This window comes from Symphalangus syndactylus, chromosome 9 (assembly GCF_028878055.3).
Source record: "Symphalangus syndactylus isolate Jambi chromosome 9, NHGRI_mSymSyn1-v2.1_pri, whole genome shotgun sequence".
In the NCBI taxonomy this organism is placed as follows: domain Eukaryota; kingdom Metazoa; phylum Chordata; class Mammalia; order Primates; family Hylobatidae; genus Symphalangus; species Symphalangus syndactylus.
Window position 1 is genome coordinate 137,807,837 of NC_072431.2, and position 25,105 is coordinate 137,832,941.

The 25,105-nt window shown below is 42.8% G+C and overlaps 1 protein-coding gene across 5 annotated transcripts in view; it reads right to left on the reverse strand.

Moving 5' to 3' along the window:
- Positions 1–24,532, reverse strand: part of SMARCA2 (SWI/SNF related, matrix associated, actin dependent regulator of chromatin, subfamily a, member 2) — a 180,299-nt gene extending 155,767 nt beyond the window's left edge. For 3 of the 5 annotated variants that reach the window (XM_055294356.2, XM_055294355.2, XM_055294354.2), the window contains exons 1-3: positions 24,386–24,532; positions 9,913–10,173; positions 6,155–6,284 (exon numbers count right to left, since the gene is read on the reverse strand). In XM_055294356.2, the coding sequence (XP_055150331.1) occupies positions 6,155–6,284; positions 9,913–10,137 (355 nt within the window). In that variant the 5' untranslated portion in view covers positions 10,138–10,173; positions 24,386–24,532. Of the gene's footprint in view, positions 1–6,154; positions 6,285–9,912; positions 10,174–21,990; positions 22,243–22,578; positions 22,863–24,385 lie in introns of those variants that run through there. The other 2 variants (XM_063609911.1, XM_063609910.1) reach the window with 2 other exon arrangements.
- Between the last annotated feature and the right edge of the window lie 573 nt (positions 24,533–25,105).

A 25,105-nucleotide genomic window follows, 5' to 3' on the forward strand; every position in this document is an offset into this window, starting at 1 on the left:
TAAAATTTAAAATTTTCTGGTAGCCACTTTAAAATGTTAAAAAAAAAGCAGGTAAAGTTAATTTAAATGTATTTTACTTAAACCAACATATCCGAAACATCATTTTAAAATGTAAAAATTGTTGATGAGATATTCTACATTCTTTTTTTTATACTAAGTCTTTGAAATCCACTAAATATTTTACACTTACAGCACATCTCAATTCGAACTAACCACACTTCACGTGATCAATAGCCACATGTGTCCTAGAAGGCAAACTGTTAGTGGTTGTTGTTCCTCACTAACCAAGGGACAGTACTGACTGGTAAAAGTAGCTCCAACTGCAAGAACAAAACCTGATATATCTCAGTGGGGAATAAAGAATTTCTTAAGTGAAGAGTGAACACTTGGTTTATTATTATGCATGTTATGAATAACTTGCGATTATTGAGTGCCTACATGTTGTAGGTACTATGCAAGGAGTTGACTTGCACTCAGCTGTCACAATTGGCTTCTCCCTAGTAGCAGAGTCTTATTTAAGGATTGAGTACTGGTAATTTACTGGGAAGGTGAGGGGACACTAACAGGGGTGTGAAAAGGTAATATAAGGAAGGGAAGGCAGCCAATAAAGAGGGGTATTTTCAAGCCAGCTGCTGCAGTGGGTACCTGAAGATTAATTCAGTGCAGAAACTCTAGAATATATAGTAAATAACTTGCCTCCAAATTATTTCAGGAAAGGGGTAAAGAAGCTGGGGTATTTATACTCCTGTAATCAGTAGCCACTGGTTAAGTCACTGGTTATGACTAATGCCCTAAAGATTATTATTCTCCAGTGACTTTGCCATATGTGGGAAAGGTAGGTGTCAGTAGATGGAAGTGAACCAAGACAGTGGTTCTGGGCACAGGAAATCAGGCTGGTGGGGGTATAGAAATGGTAAGGGGAATCAAGAAGATATGGGTAGAACATACATTATTTCTTCAATCCTTACAAAAACCCTAAAAGATATATACTGTTAACACATTTTTTAAAATGAGGAAAATGAGGGTCAGAGAGTAAACCAGTTACCCAAAGTCACATAATTAACTCTCAGGAGCTTTAAGATTTAAACAAAGGTCTGTCTGATTCCAATGCATATGCCCTTTCCATGATCTAATACAAATTTGGTTATATGAAAATAAGTTAGGGACTTGAAAGTTTCAAAAACCTAGAACCACTTGTGATATAACATAAAAATGAGAGTAAACTGTTTGGTTTATAAGAGATCTAAATGGTTATAAGAACACTTTTCTGGGGAAGAAAAATCAGAATGCACAAAAAACCTCAAGGGACTTATTTCAGGAGATGACCTGCATAGCTTGGCCATAGAATTCCTAGAAAAACATACGACTGAACAGGTTGGAGGGAGATCCAAGATGAAGGAAAGAACAAAGTAGCCTAAAGCAATCCAAAAGGTGTCCTTGAGCTGAAACAAAGTGCCAATTAATCAAGTCAAAGGTGTCCCAGAATATGGCATTACATACATAGATGAAAAGTCTCTGCCCTTTAACAAATGTAATCGTGTCACAGTTCTCACAAAGGTCATCACATAAGTGTTTATTAAATTCCTGCTGCATGCTCGAACCTAAGAAAAATTTGAACCGAAAGAGCTCTGTGCGTCTGCAGAATCACAGAGGCTGGAGAATATATGACTGCCACCAACTGGGGATTCACCATCATAATTCACAAGACCACAGAAAATAAAAGATTCAGTTACTTTTATCTCCAATTGCCATTTGGAGAGGGAGGCAAATTTAGCGTGATCTCCTAAACCAAGAATGGGTTTTGCTCCACCAACTGATGAGAAGTAGAACTCTATTCAGGAAAATCCTGCCCTAAAGGTAAGTAGAAGAATTGCTAAATTTCATTCCACAAATCCCTACTCTGTGAGGAAGCACAAACACCATGCAGTGATTAGGGTTTGAGTTGGTTATATAAATTAGCCAAGAAAATTCCCTTGAAAGCTTGCAAGACTAGCAGAAATTTAAATCCCGACATGTTGTTATTATAACAATAAACACTTAGAGAATATCAATAGCAGACACTGAACTTCAGCATACATTCTTCTTTAAGAAGGCTTACATTAACCTCTTAGTTGTAAGGCTAGTACAAAATGGTAGTCTGTTCATTATGATGTCTTTCTGGCCAGCACTGAGTCTACCATAGGAGGAAAAATCTTTCCACCAAAGCTACTAACATTTTCACAGTAGAAAAGATATGACCAGGGCTTAAAATTAGTCATATGTTTCCTGATTTCTGGTCTTTCCTATTTCCTAGGGCCATCAATTACAATTTCACTCATGGCAAATCATAAGATGCCTAATACAATGAACCAAAATATTAGGCAATCTAGTCTCAATTCAACTGTGTAACACTATTTCTTAAATCACTCTTTTAAACTATGAACAAGGCAACATTATGAAGGTGAGACAGTTACATTAAGCATAAGAATTCAGACTCTGAAAAAAATAATCTGGTCACTGGAAAATCAATACAAATTCTTACCTCATATTTGATCAAAAAATTGAGAGTGAGACAAAAATCATATTTGAGTTAGTCAATACAACAAAATTTTACCTGAAATTTGATCAGAAGAAAACGGAAGTGAGAAGAATTATTTCCCAGAATTTGTAGGGGATGTGAATAGAATCATTCTGTCACAGTATGGTATTAAAAATAGAGATTTTTATTTCTACATGAATAGCATCCCATAAAACTTGAGGAAAAACAGAATCTAAGTGATACAACAACATCACATATTTTGGTAATTATCTTTAGTTGAGAAAACAGAGTGAAGAAATTGTCTGAGAGTGAATATACATTCGTCTGTAGGATGACAGTGTTGATGCAGATTCTGCTCTTTTTGGAATCTTGTTTGATTTGCTCGTTCGAAAGTAGTCAAAAAGTGGCACTTTTCTTTCCCTAGTCTTCAAGGGCTATTATCTCCCCAGTTTCACCTTGCCTCAGAGAGATGCAATAACCTCTCTCCTATTAATAATCTTGAACTTCTAAGTGCCAATTTTATATGAATTTTCTCTACACACACACACACACACACACACACACACACACACACACTACTTAAATATATACCCGTCTAAAAATAAACAATGTTATCATTGGGACCATAAGGTACACAATTCAGTATTTATTGAAGGAAATGGCTTTGCTTCTTGACCAATACCCTAAAATAACCTAATAGGTTGCTAGGTAGTTAAAGCTCGCAGCCTTCCAGTCAATACCACATCTCTCTGTTCCTGTGTTTTTATATTAATAAATGGCTTTTCACAATGAGTTTTTTAAAGATACATGCTATTACCAAGTCTAAATTCTTTTTAGATCATTCTATAAAATAGGACTGCATTATACTAATACTGCTTTATTCAAAAATATACCCTTAAATAACTCATTCCTCAGCCTACAGTGCACTTTACTATTTTAGAGAATATTACATGTTAATTCTGATTCCCTTTAACGCAGACCTTTGCATTTAAAGTTATTACACTTCACTGAAATTATATAAAAGTTGAGATCATTTTAAACTGTTGACTCTAATACACAAACTTCCACACCTAATTGAACAAAATTTACTAATATCTATCTAGCCATGTGCTAGATATCATGCCAAGTGTTGTGGATTCCAAGATAAATAAGACATCATTCTTAAGTTAAAGAGGGATCCAAGTGATCACAGAAATAAAAGTAAAAATGCTCTCAACTACGATTTGTGCTTTTAAAGTGGTTTTAGTTTTCAGGTTTTCCTAGGACTCCACTATTAGAGCTACTGCAACAACATGAGCAGAAAAAGTAAGCACCTGGCTTCAAGAATCACTAAACATTACTCATCTATACCTCCCAAGTATTAAAAATAAGGGTTTAAGACCAGGCATGGTGGCTCATGCATGTAAATCCCAGCACTTTGGGAGGCTGAGGAGGGTGGATCACCTGAGGTCAGGAGTTCAAAGACCAGCCTGGGCAACATGGTGAAACCCTGTCTCTATTAAAAATACAAAAATTAGCTGGGTGTGGTGGCACACGCCTGTAGTCCCAGCTACTCAGGAGGCTGAGGCAGGAGAATCGCTTGAACCCGGGAGGCAGAGGTTGCAGTGAGCTGAGATCATGCCACTGCACTCCAGCTTGGGCGACAGAGGGAGACTGTGCCTCAAAAACATAAATAAATAAATAAATAAATAAATAAATAAATAAAGGCCTATATTAGCTCCATGAACATACCTGGCCCCTTCAAATTTAAATGATAAGCCTGGAAATATTGTCTTACTTCATTTATAACAGTGGATGAGTCAAATTTGTTCTTCTTGTACTGCAAAAAGTCCCAGTGCTTTAGGCTGCTCTTCTGACATGGTCAAGATTCTATGAGTTATCTGCAACAATTATGCCTGCCTGCCACCAAAATTCAGCTAAGAGTCTGGGATGTTCAAAAGCCTGTTCAAATACTAGTGGGGAGGCACTCCTATGCCTCTATGACTTGCCTATTTATATTTCAGAAAGAAAACAACAATGCACAGACTTCTCTAAACCCTCACAGCCAAAAGTCTTCCCTCGAGTGGATGGATATCTGATCATGGATAGAGGAAACACACACATTAATTACACAGGATTATATACAGAAACACATAAACCATAAACCTTGAATTGGAATATCTATATATTAATGTCAATTAGTGCTAGATTAACTCATGTCCGTCATATGTTGAAATGACCACATAATGACTGAAATCAGGCTACATTGTATTAAAAGGCTTTGAGGTACCTGAATAGTTTTCAACAGTGAGGAAAAGAAAGAGGACTTGTTACGTATGAAGAAGAAAAGAAATATGCCATATACTGATTTAGCCATTGTTGTGAGTTGAATTGTGTTCCCCCTCCTCCAAATATGTTGAAGTCCTAACCCCTAGTACCTGGGAATGTGCCTTACTTTGAAATAGTTTTGTTTTGTTTTGTTTTGTTTTGTTTTTTGAGATGCAGTCTTGCTCTGTTGCCAGGCTAGAGAGCAATGGTGCGATCTCGGCTCACTGCAACCTCTGCCCCCGGGTTCAAGCAATTCTCGTGCCTCAGCCTCCCGAGTAGCTGAGACTACAGGCATGCGCCACCACGCCCAGCTGATTTTTGTATGTTTACTAGAGACGGGGTTTCACCATGTTGACCAGGATGGTCTCGATCTCTTGATCTCGTGATCTGCCCACCTCAGCCTCCCAAAGCGCTCGGATTACAGGCTTGAGCCACCAGGCCCGACCTGAAACAGTATTTTTGTAGATGTAATCATGTTAAGATGAGGCCATACTGCATTAGGGAAGGCCCTAATCCAATGAATGGTCCCCATAAAAAGAAGAAAATCTGGACACAGACAGACACACAGGAAAAATATCATGTGGATACTAAGGCAGAGATTGCAGTGATGCATCTGCAAGTCCAGGAACGCCAAGGATTGTTGGCAACCACCAGAAACTAGGAAGAAGCAAGGAAGGATTCTTCTCTAAAGCCTTCAGAGAGAGCATGGCCCTGCTGATGCTTTGATTTCAGACTTTGCCTCCAGAATTATATAAGAGAATACATTTCTGTTTGCGGTAATTTGCTATGGCAGCCCCAGCCACCCACCAGAAATGACACGTAATTTCACTGCCAGATAAAGCTGCCTTATAGACAATGGATAAGCATGCAATTCATGGGACACAGGTGGTTCACCTTACCTTCACATCTACACTGTTGCTGGGAAGCAGGCCTAGATTCTCTTTCTGGCCCTGTCACCGATTGGACATGTAAACTTTGCAAAACAAAGTACATTGTCCAGCTTTATCTTCTCTATCTATAAAACTGGGATAACATAATTTACCTTAAAAGATCACGATAAAGATTCTGGATAAAGTACATAGAGCTCTTTGCAGACTGCTTGGACACATGGTGGCTAGTAAAATTAACAGGACTTCGGAAATAAAATTTCCCATATAAATCATCAGGTTGTCTTGGTGAGGATGGAGGTAGATTTCTATAAGGAAGAGAAACCTGCTGGGTTCAATCTTCCTTAGACACATTCTTTGGAAGCCATAATTAAAATATCCAACAGGAAAGACTGAAAGACTATGCTGGGGAACCAGTATCAGGTGTGCAGCGGACACAAACCTTGGCTGTGTTGATCCATTGGACTCTGGGGAGGGCCCATGCCCGGGTGAGGTGGCCGCATACCAGTGCTCTTCATGGATCCACAATGGATGTCTTCCACAATCCCCTTGTCATGTATACCGTCGATGGGCTGAAACATTTAAAGGACATTAGTTAGACACGTCTATAAGGTAAAATATTTCTATTTGGAGTTTTCAGACCCCTTCCTAAGTTCTTCAAAAGTGTGGCACAATCACTTACTACTCAGTCTAGAGTTAAAAAAAAAAGAGACTAAACCAAAAGGATCGGCGAACTATCTGTAAGTCAAATGTTAAGTCTTTAAACAGTGGAGGGTTGGTTTTTTTTGTTTGTTTTTGTTTTTGTAATATCAAAACAGGCCATGAAGATGAAGTCCTGGTCACAAGGTAGACAAATATAGGCTATTTTTCCATACCCTGGTAAGTAATCTTGAAATCTGTTGTATGTTGAAGTTAGTCTGAAGTCTGAAGGAAGGCTGTTTGACGCGTCTGTGATGATCCAGTTTTTTGGTAATTTTTCTTCATTGGAAGGGAAGGAATGATGGAAAGTTTAAAAGTTGAAACCACAGGGTTCCATGGCAGTTGGAAAGAGAGGAACAGACAGGACAGAGTCGTGAACGGGGGCGGGGGGAGGTAAATACTGAAAGGGAAAGTGTGTGCAATAGATAAAGCTGCACTACAGAGGGAGGAGGAATGGAAAAGGTTAAAGGCACAGTTTGGAAATAAATAATGAACACAGGGGCTGGACCCAAAACTTGAGGCATAATACGTGACAAACATGCAATAAACAGCTATTGAATTGACATTAATCCAATCCAGAATTGGGCAATGAAGCATGTGTTTGAAAAAGGAAAAATCTATTCCTCCCCAAACTGTAATAGCAATTTTCAAAACAGCCTGAAAGAAGTATTTCCAGGAGTTTATAGAAACCAAATGACTTCAAGCAAGAAAGTATGAGTGTTTGCAGTTTTGGAGAAAAGAAAGTTAATTTCTGCAGAGTCAAAAGTATGCACTTGAAAAGAGGAAAAATGTATCATAAAGAGGATGTTTGGAAGAAAAATGGGAAGAATCTGGTATAAAGAGTGTCACTGAGTCTGTTAAATAGTAATAATAGAGAGGAAATCAAAGCAACACAGCAGATGTATTTAGGCCACTTGTTTATTTATTTCCAGTAATGTTGAAAAGCAAAAAGCTGAAGCCTCAGAGGGAGAAGGAAGAATAAGAGAAGAAATAAAGCTGCCTATAAAAAGAATGGAAAAAAGTGAAGGCATCTGGTCAGCAGGTGTGAGCTCTAAACCCTCACCCATGTCCTCACACAGGGAACTATCTGAGGGGCTGGGGCTAAGGAGAAGCAGGATGGCAAAAAATGCAAAACTCACAGAATGCGAGCAAAGCAAAACAAAAAAAGGGAGTATTTAAGAGGGTAGAGAGAATAAGAGAAAGTGTAATAAAAATGCTAGGACATAAAATGAAGGGATCAGAAGAGATAACAATTAATAAAAACAATCCGGGAGAAAAACATAACACTGACCCAACACTCACACACCGAATTTTTAACAGCTAAAGAACAATAAAGCTTAGCTGAGTACTTCCCTCACGTTTTATCTTTCACTCTGAAGGTGAGACATCTTCAAATTATTCTGAAATTATGTAAGCCACTTAGAGGAAGGTTTACAAGTCTTTGATCGGATCCAGAATATAGCTCCCAAATTAATCTAAACACAAAACAATTTCAGCACTTGGATATGTCAATATGTTCAATAGGTCCCCTGAAAAATATGACATGGAAAACGAGCAGCTTTATTTCCCTAGATCTCTGACAAGCTAACAAATTTATCTGTTAAAAAAGGAGACAGAAAACTAGGGAATGTTATAGGGATATCCATAATACATTGTTAAATGAAAAAAGAAAGTTACAGAGTAATTAACAGAGACAATATGATTCTATAACAGTAAAAGAAAAGTAACAAAAAAAACACCAATATATACATATCTGTGCTTACACAGTATTTTTAACGAACATACAGAAAAGTAAGATAGAAAAAGCAGGTACAACAAGCTGTTACTTGGGGTGAAGGTAGGATTATCTGTTTATCTCAGTATTGTTTTCCTTTTCCAAATAACCATATATTACTTTCCTGATTTGAAAAATCATCAAATTACAACACTTTTAACAAAAGGATCTCCCCTTTTGGGCTCTGATGCCCTACCCTAAAACTGACCTAAAGTCCTACGTAACTGGAGGAAAGACTTGCTCTTTTCTGTGGTAATCTTTTTGTCTTAAGCCAGGATCTTCCACGGCTTGTCTACTGTAATGGTTCATTTTATGTGTCAACTTGACTGGGCCTCAGGTGCCTAGATATTTGATTAAACATTATTTCATGGGTATGTCTGTCAGGGTATTCCTGGATGATATTATCATTTGAATTGTTAGACTGAATAAATCAGATTGCCTCCAGCAATGTCGGTGGGCCTCATCCAAAATCCGTGGAGGGCCGGAATAGAAAAAAAAAAAAAAAACAAAGCTAGAGGAAAGAAGAAGCTTTCTCTCTGCCTGACTGCTTAAGCTGGGTCTTCTCCTGCCCTCAGACTTGAACTTACTCCACTGACTCTTCTGGCTCTTTGGACTCAGATTGGAACTCACATCATCAGTTCTCCTGGTTCTCAGGCCTGGAGACTCACGCTGGAACTATACCGCAGGTTCTGCTTGGTGACTGCAGATAACAGAACTCTCAGCTTCCATAATTGTGTGGGCCAATTCCTCATAATAAGTCTCTTTTTACATATATCTCTATCTCCTATTGGTTCCGCTTCTCTGGAGAATCCTAATGAATACACCTACTTAATGTCAAGAAGCAGCCCTGCCACCCTATCCACCTGTGATATCATCCCAAGGAGTGTAAAACCTCTACATGTCTCATTAGGCAAAACCTTCAGGTAGTATGTAATGTCCTCATAGATTTTTCTTGGCTATTGCTTACTTTCAAAGCAAACTGTCACAGAGGATCTTGTTTACTTTCTCAAAAGGCTGTTCTCTCTTCTTTGTATCTCCTGTGAAGGCATAATGCCAAGTTGTACAGATATGATCATCCCCACAGCAACAATCCAAGCCTCATAAATAAAGGATAATTATAACCTTAGTCCAGAAATAAACAGCTGGACGTGAGCTCTGCAAAAATCAGAACCTTCTTCCAAAACCAGAATAAAAGTGCTTCACAGAGAGACAGCAACGTGCATTTTAAGGATTCCCTAGAAACTATTTAATTTCAATAAAGCCCTTTACAAAAAATCCTTTAGATAAGGACTTTTTCCTTTTACTCTTTGGGATCTAATTTTTGTTAATAAATGTCAACCTTTTTAGGAAAGAATAATTTTCAGTAGTACGTTCATCAGTGGGTAAGTTACTTAACACAGACAGGAAAAAATTAGACTTATAGACTAATATACTAATTTACCAAGACAAAAATACCTTCAACCCACAAATCACATGATCTACTTATCAGAACTGCATAGTCTATCTCAGTATTTTAAAAAGCCAACATCTGATCTTCATAACTGGTGCAACATCTGCAGCAATGAAAGTACCTCACAATGTGCGTTTTTAATAATATATGAGATATATAAGACAAAGATCTTGCATGATTTTCTTGTTAACAACAGTAGAAAGGGGGATGGAGTTATCAGAAATATTAGCCATCCACTTATCAGAAGTTGAGTTTGAATGGGAGAACAAACTCTTACCTTATGCATTTGATGCATGCCTTCCTGTGGGAAGTCCGTGGACCCCATCGTCGGCATAGGATGGGAGACACTCGGAGGTCCAGGACTTGGCCCCATCATGCTGTGGACAGAACCTGGGGATGGTCCTGGTCCTGGACTAGGCCCGAGAATTGGCCCAGGGGAAGGCCCAGGCCCCGGCGAAGGCCCTGGGTGGGGCATCGCACCAGGGTCTGTGGGCGTGGACATCTACTTCTCCTGTCTCTGCCAGTCAGTAGAGGAATGCTAAGTTGAAAAGCAGAAAAAAGGAAGGCATGTTTTAAATATGATGTTAAGATCAGAATAAAACAGTTGTTAGCATTTGATGGTGCCATTTCTGTAACAAACATCAAACAGAGCTGCCCTGTCTAGTCCAGATGTTTGAGTGAGTGTGATATACATCCGTCTGCCCTAGTCTTTATGAATACCACTTGTTTAAAAAAACGCACACATTAAATGATTCCCCAGAAAAATATAAATCATCTAAGATACAAAAAGACTCACTGGAGAAACTCAAATTTAACACATAAGCAGAATTCTAAACAAGTTTGAAATTTATTACTGAAGTCAACAGATGCTCTCCATTACTTACTGCCTTGGACACCTTACAAGTCATTAACCCCCACAAAGCCATTAAAATACAGAACCCTTTAAAAAGTATCCAACCAAGACTCATTTTCATAAGTGAGTGGGCATTCAAAACTTGAAAATAAACAGGGAAAAATACAATCTTCTAATTTGAGAATGAAAGAGAAGTCCCAATCACGAAAAAAGCAAAGGCTATAGGAATCAGACAAACATGGGTTCAAATACTCATATATGTAATTACTAGCTACGTTATTTAAAGTTTCTTCTTTTGAGATTTCAGTGCAACGACACGTGTGAAAAACCCAGCTGTAGTCTCAGCACAACAAACGGCCACCCTTATTTAGCATTACTTTCCCCACCAACTCCACTCTACCAGAAGTGATCAGGAGGGACAGTTTAAGATGTGATCCTCTTGCCAGCTAATTAATTGAACCAGAGACCCCTCAGACACTTAAAACCAGGGATTTGTCCCAGACCTGGCTCTGGTCAAGAATCCTTGAGACAAGTCATCCATGACGCCTGGATCAGAGCTCACCACAGATGAGGTGTGGAAATTCTGGTTCTACAATTTCAGCAGGACTATATTCCACCACCCACACTCTAAGGCTTCTTGGCATCCCCATTGGAAATGCCTCATAGAGTGGGTACAACTGCATCTTGGATATGAGCCAGAATGAGTAAATAAGCTGTTTTCCACATTCTGATAGAGATCAATGATGCCAGCAAGATAGCCGAATACCACTAGCAACAGCAATTGTTCTATATTATGATGTTACCTTGGAGGCACACACCTGTACATGGAGAAACTTTTTGCTGTCAGCCTCACAAAATACAGAACGGCATACCCTAAGTGATTTGCTCACCCATTGTTTAGTGGCAGAGATGGAATGAGACCATGGTGGCCTAGTCACCACAGCAGGGCTCTTTACCCACAGTGGAATGATGGGCTGGAGGGGCAGTACACAAAACACATTCTTTCCACTCCTAGCAACCCATCACTTGCACTGAATCTCTAGAGTATGAGGGCCACGAAGGCAGGCCATGCTCGATTTCCCTTCCATGTTCCCAGCACCTCAACCAGCATATAGTCACAGCTCAAAAATTATCTGATGAATCAACTGCAGAGTAAATTTCAAGGGCCAACTATTAATAAAATCAACTTTTTAATTTTAACTTTATTTTAATTTTTCATATTTTTAGAGACAGGGCCTCTCTCTATTGCCCAGGCTGGAGGACAGTAGAGATCGTGGCTCATTGAAGCCTCAAACTCCTAGGCTGAAGTGATCCTCCCCCACCAGCCTCCCAAGTAGCTAGGACTACAGGCGGCGCCACCAGGTCAAACTAATTTTTTTTTATTTTTTGTAAAGACAGAGTCTCACTATATTGCCCAGGCTGGTCTTGAACTCCTGGCCTCAAGTGATCCTCCCACCTCGGCCTCCCAAACCACTGGGATTATAGGTGTGGGCCACTGTAGCCAGCTTCAGTTAATTTTATAAATAAAAACCACAGAGTCGTCAGTGTTTGAGTTGTGCTCCCATAAAGAAATCCTTAAAGTGTAGGCAAGAATTTAGGCCATTTTGACAAGCAAATGAGAGCTAAAACAGGAAGAAGTCAAAGGCTACTTCAGAGTGATCATAAGCAAGGGATCAAACCAGGACTAAGGGAACTCCGTGCAAGTGGCTTCTAAACAACAGGGGAGCCTCAACGGTGAATTACAGCCTTGAATTCACTAGAGAGCCCAATGTTATTATTTATTCTTTGTGATGAACAAAGCAGATGGAACTTTTTTCTTTTTTTTTTCTTTTTTCTTTGCTTTCCACCACCTCACACAGGTTCAGTCAGCATTTTAAATTTAGGAAGCTTACGTCAATTCAGGGCTACTACAAGATATAATGCTCTTTCATGTATATCAGCACACTAATACACCCTTTTATTTTTTAGTGAATAAAAGGAAATTGCTTACTTCCTGTTATGGTTTACATTGAAATCAGCTTCAATAGGTATTAAAGTAATATACCACGAGTTTGAACAATGAAGATACAAATACTGAAGTTAGTTAGGCTGATATGCCTACATTTAATATAATTGATGTGTATTAAATACGAAATTCTAATATATATTAGCCCATAACGCTACTTTCCGCATGCATTATCATTTCCACCTGGGAATCTCAGAGAATGTTGTAATTACTCATATATAGTCACATAAAAATGCTCCTCATTTTTTTTTGTTAAAAGAAACTATTAAAAACGTCTTAGAGGGAAAACATGTTAGAAGGGAAGTGGAAAATTACGGGCATATAATTGGAATGTTAATATAGGAACATGTTATATAGGAAACTATTTAATAAGAAGAGAACCTCAGATGCCTGGACTTCAATGAATGCGTGTGGCTCAGACTAACAGTACAGTTTAACAAATGAAGAAACGTACCCTGTGCCATATAACTAATGAATGGCAGAGATCTGGACTCTCATAGAACGTGATGTGATATTCACTGATGTCCCACTGGGAGCTGAGAGACCTGGGTTCTGGTCTCAGGGTCACCACCAACTCTGGGGCCCTGGGAAAAGTGCATTTCTTCTGGGGTCTTGACTTCCTCTACGCTCAGGATAAGAGTATCTCAAAGGTCCCTTCCAGCTGTCCATCCATGACTTGATGCCTGCTGCCTCCAGAGCATCTTGAAGACTTCATCCAAACTGTTGCAAAGTCCATTAATGGACTTCCAAGGCAAAATCAGGGCTGCCCTAGGATCTGCTGCGGCTACCATCACCCAAGTACACCCAAGGGGAGGACTCTCTAAGATGAGGCCTACAATCCTGGCCTCTTATTCTTACTCTTCATTTCGGGTGGCAACTTTATTTTACAGTTCAAGTATGTAATTAAACTTTCCCACAGTATGAAGAAACCTGGGGAAATAAATTAGAAAGAGGTGCTAGTCTCAAGTAGCACATCATTACTAAGTTAGTACGGTTAAGGTTTAAAGTCCAGTATTGGCCAACTCCGCTTCTCCCTCACCAGCCCCGCCGGTATCCCCTGGACTCTCTGCCCCTTTCTTCTCCAAAGCACTAATGAGACAATAGAGATAGGGTGGTGATGAGAGCAGCAAGCATAGTAGGGTGGGCTGGAGGAGAGGGCCCAGATGGACTTCACAGGGCAGTAGTAGGTCTGCTCACATAATAGCACACAAAATCTATTTTTATTTTGTGTTGGGAGAAGGAGGGAGTTTCACGTTGTCACAGAAAAGAACGACCTGTTCCACAATTATGTGCCTGTGGTTAACAACATAATGACAAAAACGTATCCGGAGAGAGGGGGGCACAGCAACCTCCCCACACACATGCATTGCTGGTCCCCACCCTCCCCCAGGCCAGGACTCCCTGACGGCCAAACCACTATGTTCTTAGGCCAGAATTTCTCAGCAGTATACTGTCTTGATTTCGTCCTTACTTCCCGCTTTCCTACATTCACAACTAGAGAGTGTGTGTTTTTAAAAAGAAGAGGCCCCAGAGGAGCTTCCCAGAGCTCCAAACACCACAGCCATCCTCCCTCAGCCCAAATCTCCATCCATCCTCTGCCCTTAGCTGAAAGGCTCAGCAGAGCCATCTGCATTTTTTTTTTTTTTTCTTGAGACGGAGTCTCGCTCTGTCGCCCAGGCTGGAGTGCAGTGGCGCAATCTCGGCTCACTGCAAGCTCCGCCTCCCGGGTTCCCGCCATTCTCCTGCCTCAGCCTCTCCGAGTAGCTGGGACTACAGGCGCCCGCCACCACGCCCGGCTAATTTTTTTGTATTTTTTTAGTAGAGACGGGGTTTCACCGTGGTCTCGATCTCCTGACCTTGTGATCCGCCCGCCTTGGCCTCCCAAAGTGCTGGGATTACAAGCGTGAGCCACCGCGCCTGGCCAGCCATCTGCATATTAAAAGGAGTTCAACTTCATGGAATTTTAAGGGTCACCACACCAACCATGACAAAACTTGTGTCTTACAGTCTAATTGTAATCAACAGAAACACCAAAGACCCCCACATGTGGAGCAATATTTGAACACAACTACATGTGTTTCCTAATAATTCTGGTGATTTGAAGAGACATTTTGCCGCAACCCCACTGAAAAGATGAGGGAAATAAGGCAGAAAGGGAAAACATGGCTTGCCCAAAGTAACATCTGCAACAGGAGAGAAACCGCAGGCAGAACCTTTTATCCCTTGACTCCCAGCCCAACACTGAGCTATTACACGGATCAAGCCAGCCATGTTTCCACCAGAGTTTTCACCAGGCCAGAGCAATATGCAGGGGTAGAAAGCAGAAGCCAAAGAAAAAAAAGTCAGAAACAATGGAAGGGATATCTTGCAAGGACTAGGCTTTGGTTGTGATAATATATTAACTTATCACAGGCTAGAGAAGTAAAGAGAAGCCCTGGAATATGAAATGAAGACAATGGCATACACTGAAAAGGTCGATGATGTTTTAGTTACTTATTCCCTACCCTACCGAGTATCTACTAGGTACAAGGCATGCAGGTGGTACAAAAATGAATAGAAGGCTGACCCCACAACTCTGGAAGTCTGATAGGGAAATCAGACTTGTGTGTAAGTAGCAACAAGAGAAAAATATTGAAACATCCTGCAGGACACGGAGGGGTACAGCCAAACTATCCGACACAGTCATAGAATGGGAGACATTACTTTTAGCTCAGAGGGTAGAGGAGAGAAAAGAATTAGGTAAAGTGTAAAAGAGAAGGTAGCATTTCAGCAAAGCCATTAAGTTTAAAAAAAAAGAAAAAAAGTTCCCTAGAAACTTGGTTTCTAGTCGCAGAGTTTGGGGCAGCACACCAACCTTGACAATATCTCTTAAATTGCTCTTCACCAAACTTCCTAAGAAAGCACAAGGAAGGCCGGGCGCGGTGGCTCACGCTTGTAATCCCAACACTTTGGGAGGCCGAGGCGGGCGGATCACGAGGTCAGGAGATCGAGACCACGGTGAAACCCCGTCTCTACTAAAAATACAAAAAAATTAGCCGGGCGTGGTGGCGGGCGCCTGTAGTCCCAGCTACTCTGAGAGGCTGAGGCAGGAGAACGACGTGAACCCGGGAGGCGGAGCTTGCCGTGAGCCGAGATCGCGCCACTGCACTCCAGCCTGGGCGACAAGAGTGAGACTCCGTCTCAAAAAAAAAAAAAAAAGCACAAGGAAATCTTGTCTTTTTTCACTGCTCACTTTACAGAAAAACTTTGAGGTCCAGGTTAAAGGTGGAATATCAGAAATAAAAGTTAGGCCCAGTCCACATCTCTAAGAATATCCCAGTCTTATTAAAGTGTTCTGGCTGTTACAGGAGAACTGCAAGGTTCAGGAGATACTTAAGATAAGAGTTCTTTTTATGTCTGTTTGCTGATTCAGAACATCTCCCCCTGACCTGAAGGGCTGCCTCTTGTTTTCTATGTGGCTTTCTCTATAAATGAATTGATAATTCACCCACAAGAAGTAGCAACATCTTCAGAACTGGGCCTCAAGCGCTGTTATTCTTAATGGGGAAGCACTGCGGGGGTAAGAACAGCAATGCAGATAAAAGGAAATAAACCTACCCGAAGTTTCTTTTTTAGAGGCCAAGGTTGTCAGGATAAGCCGTGAAACATTACCAAGGCCCACACTGCTTCTTGGTCTGAGCTGTGCAACTTTAAACAATGCATAATGTGATTTGTACCACAGATACAAATCGCACTGGGTTCTAAAGCTAACCTTACAAGTTGCTCCATCAAGACCCTAGAAAATCATGGAGAACATTTCTTCAGCATTCTTGTGGTTATTCATGACACTTTCCCATTCGTTTCAAAGTCAAATATGTTTTTTAAAAGCTGTTGGATTAAAACTTTGCTCTGTTCCTTGGGCTTCTGCGAACCTCTCCTTCATCTTTCAATCAGGGAAACAAATTAGGATGTGGGTGAGCTGCTGCCCTCACTTTAAATAAACTGCCTTGGGAATGGTCCTTGCCCAGAGTCAGACCTGGCAAAGGCCGTGAGGCAGCTCTGTGCACAACAGAAGATAACAACAAACTCGGCAGCAGCTAATTAGCCCCCCATGAACCTCAGACACTGCCTTAATGGGATCCTGGCTCTTAACATTACCACCCTTATAGATACCATGAGTTGCCATCTCAAAAGAGTCTACCTGCGATGCAATTTCATGGCCCCTTCCATGAGGACTGACAATGATTCCACAAAGGAAAAATTGTTTTAAAAAGGGAATTTACGAGAAAACCTAAGTATTAGAAACCCTTTAGCAAAGCATCCTCTACTCTAAGACTCATGTCCATTAGTAGTTATAAAGTCAATCACAGATGACTATCACTTTTAAAATTCAGTGGAACCCAAAGGGCTGGGCAAACTAGTCAAAACAAAAGCTAACAAACTAAACAAAAAAAAGTTAGTTTCAAATCATGACACCCTGAAAGGTAATATGTCACGTATATTTACACATATGCCTGTCTGTCCTAGGTTAGGCCCTTTTGCAAAGCAACCTCATACTGGATGTTGATAAGAATCAACAATAGCCACTTCCTTTTCTGACTGCCAAGATAAGTTTATTTATACTTTAAACATATAAAAAGAAGAGTCTGAAATACATACTTTAAAAACCTGTGGTTGAAATGGCACATTTTTATTGAAGAGTAAAACTCAACCATCATATGCTGAATGAACTAAAGTTGTATCATAGGCACTCATTAACGTCAACTGGGCCTGACTTTCATAGTAGCAACAACAGTTCAACAATGAACTCCAACTTCACTGCAGTTAAAATGGATAATAGCCATTACTGATGTTACTATGCCTTTTAAAAAATCAACAAATGAGTTCATTTAACCTCTTTGAGTTTCAAGCTCCTTACCTACAAAATAGGCATAACAGTAGCTGACTACAACTTCAATTTTGACGTGAATCAAATAAAATATGAGATATGAAGACATCTCGTAAGCTACTATATGCTCGCATTATTGCGAGGATCCTTCTAACGGCTTCAATTCCCACTCTGGACTTGAATCCACAATTTGCCAGATTAATCTAAAATATTGCTTTGTTCATGTATTCCCTTGCTCAAAACTTCTAAGACAAGCCTCCAATACAGATTGAATAAAATATTCATGCTTTAGCCTGCAAGTCAAGTCTTTCCACAATCTCCGACTTTATCTTCTGAAAATTCTCCCCAACTGGAACTTCTTGCTCCAGGCAACCGGTCAAAACAGGTACATTGGTCTTTCCACGTTCCTTCAGGCCGGGTCTCTGTGATCTCACCGGGTCTCTGTGATCTCGGGGCTTTCTTCTGATCTGGGATGCTCAGATGCCACCACCCCCACCATTGCCCTCCCCCTACAGCAACCTTATCCCATCTCAAAGACCTTATCTACCTCATCAGCTCAAGAAAGCTCACCCTGATCTCTCTCTCTGTATCACAAGGCCCATGCAGTTTACCATTCGTTACTTGTATTCAATATGCTATTATAAATACAGTATTAAATGTTCAGGTACATTCTTTAAAACACATAAATTATCAATTACAGATCATCTATTTTTTACAGAATTTTGGACTTTGCTTAATGGTCTTTTAGTGTAGCACAATAGCAAGCCACAAAATAACTGTGACTATTGGCAAAGCCATTTATTACATGTCCAGTTCAACAAAGCACAGGGGGAAGATTGGAGAGGGCTTTCCTTCTGGACATCCAATATCCATGTGTGATAACGCATCTCCCAGGGGGATGGTAAAAACTGAAATATACCACATCAAGTAGGTAAAGAAATATATAATCATCCTGAACCAGAAAAATACATTTTAAGTGCAAATTGATATAGAATTTCCCTTGGCTAACCTGTAAGCCAACATACGACGTTCTTTTTTGGTTAGAGATTTTTATCATTTTTAAGTAATTTTGAATCCCAAATTCTGAATTTAGTTGTTTTTTTTTTTTTAAAGGATGGAGTTTCAATTATATTTAATGGTTTTCAAACTTTAAATATTATTTCAACTTCTGTGGGTCCCATTCATCAACTTACAAAAGGGCCAGCCCATATTTAAATTAGGCCAGTTTCTAAAAAGTTTCTAAAATATTAGTGCTTGCATAGATGTAGATGACGTACTGGCATAAGATTCATACTTAAATTGATACTAATCCACCTAAAAATACTATAGAATATTGTGATTTTTAAAAATGTTTTAAATCTTACAGGTATATATATAGCCAGATTATAATTGTTCAAATATTCTGGAAGTCGTAGCTATCTAATAAAATATCCTAATTCATACTAGGCTTCAATTACATAATAATGTATTACAAACCCAGAAGTCCAGATGGATATTATTTCAGAGTTTTAGGCCAAAATCTTGTATTCCATATCTAAACCACCACTCCAAATGTGTAAATTGATGAGGTGTTTATATCAAACATTCAAAAGACCAGCTATTTTGTTCCTGAATTTCATTGGCTCTATTGTATGTTTTTCTGAGGTACAATTATTCAAGCATCTTTGACGATATATTTATAACTTTTACTACTTAAAAGCTCTCTTTAACATATCCTACGCTTTCAAGGAAAAGTGCTATATTAACATGGGTAATAATAAAGTCATAATAAACAGTAAGAAAGCTGCAGTTTTGCCAACCCAGGTTGCAAGATCCCATTTAACTTAATGATACATATCTTATGTAAATAAATATGCTCTCTTTCATAATGACTCTGGCAGAGCATAGTTTTAGACTCCTATAGTCCCTAGTAAGTATAAAGTCATAAGTTTCTACATAGAAAAAATAATCACTCCAGGCCTTCCTAAATATGCGATCAAATAAATTACCACCATGTGTATTTTCTATTCACAACTACTTAGGGAATGACCCATGACTTTATTAACCGGCTAAAGGTCAGAGTCCCCTAATAAGAACACTTCCAAAAATGACAGAAAATTCACATCCTCTATTGGCCAAAAACATCTCCAAAATACAATATTTAAGGGGAAAAAAAACAATTTAGAAGATAATTCTTTTACATTAAAAAGGAGAAATCAGAATTAGCCCCCAAGTGTGGCTTTCATACTAGGGAAATTTTCTCATCTGTTCACAAGAAATACAGCAGAAAAGAAATGTAACTCATATCGTTTTCTAAGGTAACTCATGTTAACCAAAGAATTTGTCCCTGTCGTCCCTTAAAATCATCTTGACCAGAAACAGAATCAAATCTTAAAGTGGTTAAATCAGGTCCTACCAACACTCCTTCCACTTGCAAATGCTGGGAAACGGTCCTTAGTATTACATATGTGATAATTCAGTTGTCCTCACGGCAGCATATCAAGATGTCATAAATAGTGATTTATTATTTCTCTGGGGTATCAAAAAGCTGCTGACCTAGGAGAGTTTGACAAAGGCCTTGTTTACAAAGGAAGACTTCTAAAGGAGAAAAAAAAAAAAAACAAGAAAACACTGGAGGACAGCACCACTTTTATAATTTATAAAAGTCTTCTTTTTATGTTCTTGCTGTAATACATAATAATAAATGTCAAAATATTACAGTAATATAAGGAGCATCACAATTATCTTTTAGAAAAGGATGTGATATGCTTTTATACTGGCCTGTAGAATGATTTATCTTAAACTTAATCAAAGAAAAACAATTTAAAATACTTATCTGCAAAAGTGTTACTTTCTAGTTATACCATGTCAGGAATACTTTAAATAGAATTCAAGCATTAACAATATAATACAAGCCAAGGCACTTTTTTTTTTTTTTTTTTTTTTTTGTCAATTCTAAGCCTCAGGTGTTGGTCAAAGCACTTTTCAAGAAACTTGACGAGAAATGCTCAAAAACCACTTTACAAACGAACAAAAGAAAAGATCTAAGGCTGCTTTGAACATGTTCTTGTGGTGAATATTTTCTGTGAAACACCACAGTGCACCTAGTCCTGATGCTGAGCTGTAACTGATATAAGTCATAAGAGAAAGGCTGCATTGAAGGAAGCCCTCCCTCCCCTCACCCTCTCCAAGGGTTCTGATACCCCACATTCCTCATTCATTTTAAATGTTCTTTACAAAAATGGCATCTCTCTGATGCCCCCAAGGTAGATAGACCTCTGATCTACTGGGTTGTTTTTTTTTTTCCCCTCAGTCTACCTCAATAAGTATCTTTTGGACCTAACAGGTGTCTCTAAATCCCCTCTTTACAATAGCAAACATTTGCATTGTAAAGAAGCGTTTGAGGAAAAAAAGAAAGAAAGTCCAGGACAATAAAAGAGCAATTAGATTCCTCAAAGAAAAAGTGTGTCTCATTTTGCATAACAATGCAGCAACTAGGATTCAAATCTGCCACGCCTCTTAACACTTCACCAGTGTGCCAGAGGTAGCCTGGAAGCCTAAAACTCCAGTGCTGGCCAACAAGCTTCTGGTAGTGGCCCCCCAGATAACAGATGGAAAACACTACTGAAAATATTTGAACGTGAATATGTAACTATACACATACATAACATTGGCTATGGCTTTTTAAATTATTATGAGGGTTCTCAAAGGTTTCTGAGTCTTTGGTGGCTGGATAGAAATTTTCTGCTACTCACCACCCAAGCAACAATCTCATTATTTATGCAAGCATTCTGTTCAGACAAGCGAGGCACACAACCAGGTGTAAATTTTAAGTCTTTTGAAATGGAAGTTTGAAATTCGATATCGGTAACGCAGAAATGTTAAAAATAACCACTCAGTGCAGTAAACACACTGTGTATCCTTAATGTCTCCCTTGTGCTCTAACAGTACACATACAAAGTCATACATGCCTACATAACGACCAGAAAGGAGACAATGATGACACCTCTCCAAAAAATTACTAGCCCAGGTCGCTTTGCTTTTCCCAAAGCACCAACCTCCATCAGGTTAGGGAGGAGGAAAAAAAAAACGAGACAATCTTGCAAAACTCACCCAAAAGTTATATAAACAAAGGAGGGGAGAAGCCCAGTCTAGGCTTTGCACCCATGTGCTACTAAAATTACATAACACCCGGTGCAGACATTGAATAAGGAATGGATTCTGCACAACACCCCCACTCCCTCGACTCCCAAGCCTTCCTCATTCCCTTAAAAAAATCCAAACGCCTGGCAAGAGCTAGCGGACGACTTTGAATATTTATTTTATTGCTGGAGTAAAACCTGCGAGAGTTGGAGGTACGTTTAGGCCCGAAGTTTGAATGTGCAACAGCCCCAGGGCGCAGCGACTCACACTCTCCGGACCCAGAGGAGAAAGAACTGACAAGCGACAGCGGCCAGCAAGGCCTTCTTCCCCCTCGTGGTGCCTCCCGCTGCAAAGTTTTCCACGCAATCGATCGGAGGACAAGGAGCCCATTTCCCCCGCCTGCCTGACTTTGCAGGAAAGGCGAGCCGGGGAGACCGGAGGGGGCTGGCAGGGAAAGAACTGGAACGCTCCGCACACAGCCGGCGGCAGGGCTGCGCAGGCTCCTTACCTGGAGAACGCGGAACAAAAAGGGGCGCGGGGTTCGCGGAGCTTGGGGTGGCGGCGCGGCCGGCGGACGGGAACCGGTCTCCGAGCCGCAGGTCTAGGCCCGCGCCACAGCCCGCGGCCCGGCCCCCGCCGCTGCCGCTTCCTTCCTCGCGCGCGTCATGTCACGGCAATCAAACATGTCTGTGTGCTGTGTGCGCTTCGCTGCTGTGACTTCCTGATTCTCCGCCGCTCGCGCGCGCACACACACACACACTCACAATCACACGCACACGCCACCCCCACCAGCCCTCGCCACCAAACCTCGCCTTGTCCTCCCCGGGCTCCAGGGGAGGGTGCGGGCAGGAGCAGCTGCCCGAGCCGCTGCTCCCGACGCACTGGCTCCTGCGCGCACAACACACACTCACACTCACGCGCAGACACACTCGCGCCGGCCGGGAGGGCGCGGAGGCTCGAGCCGCGGGAGCTCGCCGCCCCCTCCTACCCCTCCACCCTACTTAGCCGCCCTGCCAAACTTTTTTTTTCCTGCCTGATCCACGTCCAACTTCCCTCCACCCCACCCCCCAAGCAGCCCAGCCAGCCCCGCGCTCACCACCATCCGCAGCAAACGGCAACCCGGATAAAAATAATAATGCAATCCAGGCGGCAGAGGCGGAGGCGGAGGCGAAGGCGAGCGATCAGACACCGGCAGGAGGCGATTTCCCCGCGTGTACCGGAAACCGGCCCAAGTGCCCCGGCCAAGGCGCGGGTGTCCCCTGGAGCCCGCACTGCCGCGCCCCGCCCTCCGCGGTGTAACTGCACCCAGGCTGCGAGGCCTGGTGCGGGGCACCGGGAGCACTCTGCTCCGTGTGCGCCCTGCGGCCGGAGGGCGCCGAGGGGCTGGCGCGCCGGACCGGTTATTTAGGGAAGTGCATCGCGACACCTTTGCAGATGGCATGGCCGTGTTTTGCAACGCAAACGGGAGGAAGGGAAGACGGCCGGGTGGAGGGGGAGAGCAAAGAAAGGGGGAAACCAGGTTGGGATGGGAATAAAGCAAACTCCTGAGCAGAGAGCAAGAAGGATGGAGTGCGTGTCATCGTTGGGAGGAGGCTCCTACTCGGTCTCCCCGCCTCCCGCCCTCGCCACCCCCCTATTCCCTCCCCACCGCAGCCCTTCCCCTTCCCGGGCGAACGACACCGCCGCTGCCCGGTGGTGCGCGGGTCCTGTTTGTGACAGTCAGGCAGACAGGATTATCCGGATCATGGCCTCCCCGGCCCGCAGCCGCCGCCGTGGCTCTCCTGGGTCCCGGCGCACCCCTAGCACCCGGACGATCGCAGGCGCCCCACGCCCGCAGCTCCCGCGGCGCAAGCAAGGGGAAGACGCGAAGCAAAAGAGCACAGACCCGGGGAGAGGGAGGGCAGGGTAACAGAGGCTGGCGGGCACCTCCGACCTCCTTGGGGGCCTCCTCCCTCCCCTCCAGCAGCGCGGCCCCGGCCGGACATCCCGAACTTTAACACCCGAGCCTGCTCTGCCGCCAGGTACCAGAGGCAGGGACGTCCGCAGCGCCCGGGGCGCAGCCCCCTGGCAGCCCCTTTGCCTAAAGGCCTGCCTACCAATCAGCGTCCCCATCCACGCCGGAGGAAACGCGGAAAGTGGGGGTGACACCTCCGATCAGTCACGCACCGGCCCCGCGGCAGTGGCCGCTACCTCCTTTGCGCGTCAGCTCAGGCTTCTCCCGCCGCGGTCCGCTCACGTCTCCGCAGCCGGAGCCCTTTAAAGAAGTCCCTGGGAAGCGGGTGGCAGCAGCGTTCGTTGGCGCCCCGCCGCCAGCCTGGGCTCCTCGCCCTCCTTTCCCGTTCCCCTTCCAACTCTTCCGGGGAGGGTTGCTCGGGATGAACAGTAGCGTTTCCATCCTCCTCCCCAGTTCCCCAGGCCTTCCCCCTCCTGCTGCCACCCCCTCCCCCCGCCTCGCTTTTAAGGGGATGGGGGGATTGCAACCTGGCCGAATGTGTGTGTTGCAACCTTGAGTTGGCAGCGCATCCGACTGCCTACTCAGGATCAAGGCTGTGGTTTGTTGGGATTTTTTTCCTCCTTTGCCCCCTTGAAGTAGTAATTATTACTGTTATTATTAGAACAGCAAGGTTCGGTTGAAACTTTCTCGTTTCTTCCACCGCCGCCTGGGAGCTGTCGTTAGAGCATTCCACCTGAGGCCCGCGGGGAGGAGGCGGGCTTTTTTTTGTTGTGGCGGTTGGCCCGCCTGTTTGTTTTGGTCTCCTTGCATGCACAATAAATAATAATTAGGATAATAATGAATAATCCCGGGAGAAGGCGGCGCGGTGCCGGAGGGGTTTGAGCGGCGGCTGCAGCGGGGCGGCCGAAGGGAGGGGAAAGAGGAGAAGAGAGTTGTAAGTTATATTTACCTTGCTCGCGAGGAGTGTGCTGGCTGAATCTCTTCCCTCTCTGAGTCACCCAGAGTACAGAAACAGAGGGAGAGAGGACTAGATTATGAATATGACTTCATTGATGACAGCCGTCCCCTCCTCTTCCTAAACTCGGGCTCCGCCCAGCGTCCCACCCTCGCCTCCTCCGCGGGCGCCGGAAGACGCGCCGCAGTTGGCCCCGCGCGCCGCTCCTCCCTGCCCGCCCGGGCGCGGGTTGGCGGGACGCGCCTGTCACTCGCTCAGCTCAGCGACTCCGGGAGCGCGGGGGGAGGAGGGGGCGGTGTGCAAGAATGTGGATCTAGACAGCTCTACTGTATGCGTGGATCCGTGTGTGACTGCAAGGCGCCGGCTCTCGGGCCGTGTTTGTGCCTGGAGCAGAGAAACCGCGCAGGATGCAGAAAGCCCCAAGCCCTGCTGGAGTTGGGCGCCCGCTATCCCTTCCCTGGCAGTCGTCTTCCTCGGGCGCTGCGGGGCTCCTCCAGGGAGACTGGGGAAGGGGAGGAGGCGAAGCAAAAAGGGAGGGCAGCCGTAGTAATAGAGCGTAGTAGTTTGGGGGTATGTGGAGAAGGTGCTGGAATTTAACTGTGCCTCCGCCTGCCAGTGCGAGCCTGCAGAGAGGAAGGGAGGGGACGGGGGAAGGGCTCCGAGTGGCACCAAAGCTGTTTGTGGCACAGTGTTGACTGTGGAAAAAACGGGCAT